General features: G+C 31.1%; 1 protein-coding gene across 1 annotated transcript; it reads left to right on the top strand.

Moving 5' to 3' along the window:
* Nucleotides 1-649: 649 nt before the first annotated feature.
* Nucleotides 650-4,767, top strand: LOC140183090 (uncharacterized). Its single transcript, XM_072231101.1, has 5 exons — nt 650-831; nt 921-1,028; nt 1,656-1,849; nt 1,932-2,822; nt 3,578-4,767. Exons 1-5 carry the CDS (start codon nt 650-652, stop codon nt 4,765-4,767), a joined length of 2,565 nt encoding a protein of 854 aa, XP_072087202.1.
* The last annotated feature ends 3,006 nt before the right edge of the window (nt 4,768-7,773 follow it).

Here is a 7,773-nt window from a genome sequence, read left to right as displayed (position 1 = left end):
CTTTATGAAGATATAAATTTATCGACTGTTAAGACGCACCCACCAAGCGCTGACACACACAGTGGCCAACATGTTGACCCTTTTGTTGATGATGAAGATAATTTCTCATTATATCAAGAATTTAAATTTGTAGTTTGCATGAGATATGATTTATTAGTAATACATCAAAATGATTATGTTTGCATTTTTTATAATTTTTTTTACTGTAATTTTGAATGGTTATGATGATTCAATGTTGGATGTGGATATGAAAGATAATTTTATACCATCCTCTGAAACCTTAGACAATATGTAAAATTTTTATCTGTATGTTTATTTACATCTTTGTGTACATCATGGACTAAATTGTATCGGTATGACAACTGAGTAGCTAAAGAGAGTTCATTCGGCAGGTGTCTGGGATATAGGAAATCCTATTTATCAATGTCAACACTGTAAAGCATGGATGTGGTCTTGAGAAAGGCTTGCTAAATTCAAACAGTCGCCCCAACCAAAGTTTTCATTATGTTGTATGGAAGGAAAGATCGAGCTTCCTCTACTTTCTGTGCCTCCTGATGAGCTCATTCAGCTTCATATTGGAGGAAATCAAAGAAGTATTCATTTCCTAAAAAATATAAGGACATTTAATTCAATGTTTTGTTTTACATCAATGGCTGGAAAAATTGACCGTGGGGTGAACAATGGGACTGCTCTTCCAATTTTTAAGCTTGGGGGTCAAAACTACTATAACATTGGTAGCTTACTTCCTCCTGATAGTTTGCGACCAACATTTGCCCAGCTATATATCTATGACACAGAAAATGAGATTGATAATCGAATAGGCACACTTCGGTAATTTTCATGCAACCAGTCAAATTTTATAGTTATTTCTTATCTGTGAGAGAAAATAACATAAATTTTATTGTTTTTTTTTTTCGCAGTTCCAATGAAGCTATAAATGAGCGGGATAGGAAAATTGTGGCAATATTAAGAAACATGCTAGATAAATATAATAGTTTGGCAAAGAGTTTTCGATATGCAAGAGATAGGTACCAAACAGGAAAATTGCACAAACATAAAGCTTAAGTTGATTAGTAAAAGGACTACAGATGACAGGACATACAACTTGCCATCTGCATCTGAAGTGGCTGCATTGATTGTTGGCGATGTCGAACAACTTAGCAAAGATAGGGATATTATTATAGAGAGTCAATCTAGAAAGCTCCAGCGGATTGATATTTTTCATCCATCTTATTTAGCCTTGCAATATCCATTGTTGTTTCTGTATGGGGAGGATGGATTTCATTTGGGTATTGCAACATCAGATTCTATCTCCGCTAGACCTACAAAGATAAACAAAACAATCACTTTGCGATAATTTTTTGTTTTTTGACTACAGAAAAAGACGGGTGAATCTCCGTTAATTCTGAGATCAAAGAGATTATTCCAACAGTTTCTGGTAGATGCCTACACAATGGTGGAATCAGAGAGGTTAAACTTCTTTAGGTATAAACAACCATAGTTGAGGGTTGATAAATATAAATGTCTACATGAAAGTTTATAAACGGGGATGTAGATGCTGCAAGGCTTGGCAAAAGAATCATTCTTCCCAGTACTTTTACCGGTGGACCTAGGTATATGATGAATAATTGTAAAGATGTATTTTCAATTTGCAGATATGTAGGATATCCTAGCTATTTTATCACCATGATCTGTAACCCTGAATGGGATGAGATAAAAAGAGAAGTGACTTCCATTGGATTAAAGGCAGAAGACCGTCCTGATATATTGTGTCGAGTTTTCAAGATCAAGCTTGATGGTTTGATCAATGACCTCAAAGAGGGAAAAATCTTTGGCAAAATTTTGGGATGTAAGTCTATGTTTATGCAACGCTTTATTAAAATCTTATGTTGTTTGTAATGCTTTGCTCATTTGTCTTTTTCAATTTTCAGACGTTTGCACTGTAGAGTTTCAAAAGAGAGGGCTTCCGCATGCACATATCCTTTTATTCATGAGTAACGAGTTCAAACCACAAACACCAGATGACATAGACAAACATATAACAGCTGAGATTCCTGATGAAAATGAAAGGCCAAATCTACATGGAGCTGTTCAAAATTACATGGTACATGGTCTATGTGGTCCGTACAACAAGAATTCACCTTGCATGAAGAATGGATCCTGTTCAAAGTTCTATCCTAAAGAGTTTAAACAGCGAACACTCATTGATGAGGCCAGATTTTCCAAATATAGGCGTACTGATAACGGTCGAACAGTGAAGAAAAGGGAATGTGTACTAGACAATAAGTTCATTGTTCCGTATAATCCAGAATTGTTGCTCAAGTTCGGGTGCCACATAAATGTGGAATACACATGCCAAACAAGTTCTATTAAGTATCTGTTTAAGTATGTACACAAGGGTAATGACCGCGTAACAGCTACTCTATATAATGCTGGTGATCCGTCAGAAGCCACACAAGTTGTTGACGAAATTAGGAATTACTACGATTGTAGGTACATTTCGGCATGTGAGGCAGTCTGGCGTCTATTTGGATACGAAATCCAAGAGAAAGAACCATTTGTGATTAGACTTCCATTCCATTTGGAGGATGAGCAACATGTGGTCTATGGTGAAGCTTCTAATGTGAATGATATCGTCGAAAGAGCAATATCTCATAAGTCCATGTTTTTGGGATGGATGGCGACGAACATGTCATATCCCTATGCTCGAAGTCTGACTTATGCTGAGTTTCCAACCAAGTTTGTTTGGAAGGATGATTCTTCAAAATGGTTTCCTCGAAAGAAAGGATTCGCAATTGGAAGGTTGACTCATGTACCTGCAGGTAATGATGAGTTTATATTCAATTTTGATCTTACTTATTTAATCATGTAAATTTAAAATCTTAACAGCCTATACCCCACGTCCATTTTATTCGATTTATCTACACTAGAAAATAAATGTTCAACTAACTTTCAACAGTTATAATCTGTAGATTATACAATTTTTTATTTTTTTATATTTTTTAGAAAAATTATTCTTATGCGGATGTGAAGCTACATAATAATTAAAATAGAGTAGCTTAATCCATTTACCAACTTAAAAGTGGGATTTTAACCAAGTTTTTTGCAGCAAATACCGAAGAATATTACCAATAACTTCTCTTGAATACTCAAAGAGGATGTGTGAGTTTTCGAGATATAAGAATAGTAGGAGGAACAATTTATGCTACATATAGAGATGCATGCTTCGCCCTTGGACTCTTGCAAGATGACAAAGAATTCAGGATCATATGTTAGGAGGTTATTTGTCATTCTATTAACATCCAACAATATCTCAAGACCAGAACATGTCTGGGATAGATGTTGGCATGAACTCTCAGATGATATTTTGTATCGACAGAGAGCCGTGATGAACATGAGCGGTGAGTTTCTATTAATTACAATGATAAAAGTTCTTCCTTATTGATCATTTTTAGTTTGATTGAATTTTTACAGTATCGTATAATATGCAGAGTTAACAATGTCAGATGATGAGATTAAGCAGTTGTGCTTAATGGATATAGACAAGATCTTATATTCCTATGTAAAACCTTGAAAGACTATCCTCCTATGCCTTTAGCAACTGAAGTTGATAATTCTTTGTTAACCGAAAGGGTTATAAGGGAAGAGCTAAACTTTAACAGGGATGATTTAAAGAAAAATACCTCAGACATGTTAGCCATCGCAACACTTGAGCAGAGATATGCATTCGATAAAATTGTTACAGCTGTGTATTGTGATGAAGGGGGTTTTTTCTTTGTGTATGGTCATGGAGGTACTGGAAAAACATTTCTCTGGAACCTTATGTCTGCTGAGATTCGCTTAAGGGGTGATATAGTGTTAAACGTTGCTTCGAGTGGTATTGCGTCTTTACTTCTTACCAATGGAAGAATGGCACACTCAAGATTCAAAATACCGTTGAATATAACTGAGGATTCTGTATGTAACATCAAACTTGGTTCTTCTCAAGCAATGTTGCTGTTGAAAGCCAAACTTATAATTTGGGATGAGGCTCCAATGGTTAGTAGGTACTGCTATGAAGCACTTGATAAATGCTTGGGTGATATCATGAGGTGTTCTCCAACATATAGAAAAGATTTGCTTTTTGGAGGAAAAGTGGTTGTACTAGGTGGAGACTTTAGAAAAATTCTTCCTGTCATTCCACGAGGATCGAGACAAGATATCGTTCATTCAACTGTGAATTCGTCTTACCTTTGGAAGTTTTGTCAGGTGCTCAAACTAACAAAAAACATGAGACTCTCTGTAGGGACGACTGCTTCAGATCAAGATGAGACAGAGCAATTTGGTGAGTGGTTATTGAAAGTTGGTGATGGTCTAATAGGTGACAATATGGATGGTGAATCTGAGATATGTCTTCCAGGAGATATTGTTATTCCTTCTTCGGACCATGCATTTGACGAGTTAGTTTATTTTTCTTATCCAAATATTTTGGAAAACATGTCCTCAAAGGATTTTTTCAAAGCAAGAACTGTAATGGCTCCCACACTAGACATCGTTGAAGAGGTCAACAACCATCTGATGGCTATCATTCCTGGAGGGGAAAAATTATATCTTAGTTCGGATTCCATTTGTATGGATGAAGGGAATATGGAGAGTCAACTAGATCTCTATGGTCCTGAATTACTGAATAGCATAAATTGCTCTGGTTTGCCTCCACATAAATTAATACTCAAGGTTGGTGTTCCGGTGATGTTACTGAGGAATATTGACCAATCCAGTGGTCTTTGAAATGGTACAAGGCTACAAGTTAGGAAGCTTGGAAATCATGTCATAGAATGTGAAGTCTTAACGGGTAACAATGTTGGTCATATTGCTTTGATTCCAAGAATGAATATGGTACCAACAAATGAAACCGTCCCAATTATATTCCAACGAAGACAGTTTTTCATAATAGTATCGTTTGCCATGACAATTAATAAGTCTCAAGGACAAACTTTATCTCATGTTAGATTGTACTTGCCCAGACCAGTTTTTACACATGGTCAACTATATGTGGCACTTTCAAGAGTTAAGAGTAAGAGAGGTTTAAAAATTTTACTTATGAATCACGTAGAAATGTCTACAAATTCAACCATCAATGTTGTTTATAGAGAAGTCTTTAAAAAAATAGTATTCTAATGTAAATATTTTAATTTTATTTTAAATTCTATATCAGTGTATAATTATTTTACTTTAAAAAATATAAAATAATTATTACTCCCTTTTTTATGTTAAAGTTTGATTTTGATAATAAATTTATAAATTTTTTAAAATAATAATTATTTTGTATTTTTGTTTTAAATATCGAAACATTTTTTTTTATAAATTTTCCATGCTCATTTCCATGCTGAGCATGGGTTTATACACTAGTAGATTCAAAAATTCATTATCAGACTTCGAGTTTAGTTTACAAAATCGGTCCAATAGCTTGTGATGTGCTACAATTTGCTAATCTTCAGCACTAGAGAATAGGAATGTTTGCTTCAAAGATGACAATTTAAAACCAAATTAAAGTGTTATGACATAATTAGCTCATTGGGATTCTAAAAAGTTGATTAATTATTTCTTGTTGGCATTATGGATAATAAGAACAAAATCACCCGTGCTTGAATGAATAAAGCAAATATTATTATGTCTTCATGTTAATTGTGTAAACTATACGCTTTAAATAGCAAGGTGCATGCATATATATGCACCTTTTTATTCTTAATCTAAGAATCAAATTAAACTTTGGAAGTGCTTTATAATTTTTTACAGAAAAATTTTAAAGAGGACCAAATGAACGAATATAAAATAAAAAAATGTTACATTTAACTTAAAATCTTAATACATCAAATTAATATATTTTTCATTTTAACCAACATAAGACAGAAAAGGATAGCGAAGGGATAAAAAGGGTAAATGTGCAATCATATCATCAGCGACAAGGACAAGCATTTAGAATTTTTCTTCGTCATTTTCTCTTTGCTTATTTCTTTTCATGTTTTGTCAGCATGCTTGCATCTCTTTAATTCCAACCGTATAGTCTTCTTGAAATTTGAATGATCCCATCGTCTAAAATCTTGTCTAAAATCTTATGCTTTGTTTGGTACGAGGGTTTTGATTAAAAAATAAAAAAAAAAAAACCAAAAAAGAAAGAGAAATTAAGTGACAATTCTCTTTGTTTGATTGATTTATTAACAGACCAAAACGGGGATTTGACCACCAATCCATTGCAAACACATACATCATACATGTAAGAAGTGATTTGATTGGATCGTAAATTGGACCTGTTTTACCAGGCACCATAGAATTCACCCGATATATATTAGTACTATTTTAATCCTTTTATAAGAATATCGACTGTTAGAAATGACTTGATCTAATTAAATCCCTAACTTTTATTTATTAATATTGGATTGATTTAGGGTCGCTTTACGTAAATAATTTAATTAATTTTTTTTAAAAAAATAAATATAAAAATTTATATTAACAATTTATAAATAAATTATTTTATATTTAATTTTTTAATTTTAAAAATATTTATTTTAAAAAATAATAATAAAATTTTTATTATAAGAGAATTTTTTTTTTAATTTTCATAAGTACTTAAAAAGTTTTTTAGTTATGAAGTACAAACACTTCGTTGAGTTGCCGTGTTTACGTATCGGACCCATTTTGAATATGACACTTATAGACACTCGTTCGAGCCTATCGTGTCTTGATAAAAAATAAAAAATTCTTCTCCGAACATGTTTAGATACATTTAATTAAATACCATCATTTATCGGTGTGTCCAACCTTATTTTTAACATGTATTATTGAAATAAATTTAGAAATAGCATATATTATTATTCATTAAAACATATAAATATTTTAAATACTTTATATAATTAAAATAAGACATTAAAAATAATTAAAAAAATTAATTTATCTTTTAATATCAATAAAATATTAAAATATCATTATAATTTATTTAAAAAAATACTTTATATTATATATATATATATATACACGTGTTCACGTGTCTTATAAGATTTTAAAATTCGTGTGTTTGCGTGTCTCGTGTCGTGTCATGTTTTGTATCCGTATCAATATCAAAGCATCATAGCTTTTTAGAAAGTTACAAGTAGGTTTCGAAAATTGCATTAAATATTAATGCTATCACTTTTTATAAGTTAAAAATAAAAAAAATATTTATAGACTTATCCAAATTAGCCTTTAGTGATAGATAAATTAAGAGTAATGCTAGGTAGCCAAAATATTATAGACAATAAATAAAAATGCATTATCAATAACATTTACATTTAAAAAAAGTGTAAATCACTCTCCAACTTAATTGACACAATTAATTTTTTTTCTATAACTATCTTCTCTCATTTAATTACACTAAAAGTCAATTCTAAATTTAATATAAATTAAATCTCAAAAAATGCCCTTTCATTATTATTACATTCATAATTTTATTTTTTTTTCAAATAAAAATTTTTAATTTTGATATTTTAAATCCTAAGAAAATCTCAAATCACCTTCATACATTTTATAAAAAATAAAAATATCTTATATTTGATTAATCTCTATTTATTAAAAACTTCAAAATTATTAGTTTTTAACATACAAAATAAAATAATAAATAATAAATTAACACCAATTCATTAATTATAGATATTATGTATTTAAAATTATAGATATTATATATATAAAATTAAATTTTGGATGTTAAATTAAAAAATTTTTAACAACTTCTACTATACAACTCATATTTTATATATAGAC

Source organism: Arachis hypogaea, chromosome 20, assembly GCF_003086295.3.
Source record: "Arachis hypogaea cultivar Tifrunner chromosome 20, arahy.Tifrunner.gnm2.J5K5, whole genome shotgun sequence".
NCBI lineage: Eukaryota > Viridiplantae > Streptophyta > Magnoliopsida > Fabales > Fabaceae > Arachis > Arachis hypogaea.
Note: the sequence above shows the minus strand (reverse complement) of the source record. Positions and strands in the feature narration are given on the sequence as shown.

Excerpts from the sequence above, each read along its gene's own strand:
- LOC140183090 (XM_072231101.1), top strand. The coding sequence starts at position 650 with ATGGCTGGAAAAATTGACCGTGGGGTGAACAATGGGACTGCTCTTCCA. Across the intron at positions 1,029-1,655 it reads TTTCGATATGCAAGAGATAG|ATATGTAGGATATCCTAGCT; the intron begins GTACCAAACAGG and ends TTCAATTTGCAG. Across the intron at positions 2,823-3,577 it reads GTTGACTCATGTACCTGCAG|ACTATCCTCCTATGCCTTTA; the intron begins GTAATGATGAGT and ends AAACCTTGAAAG.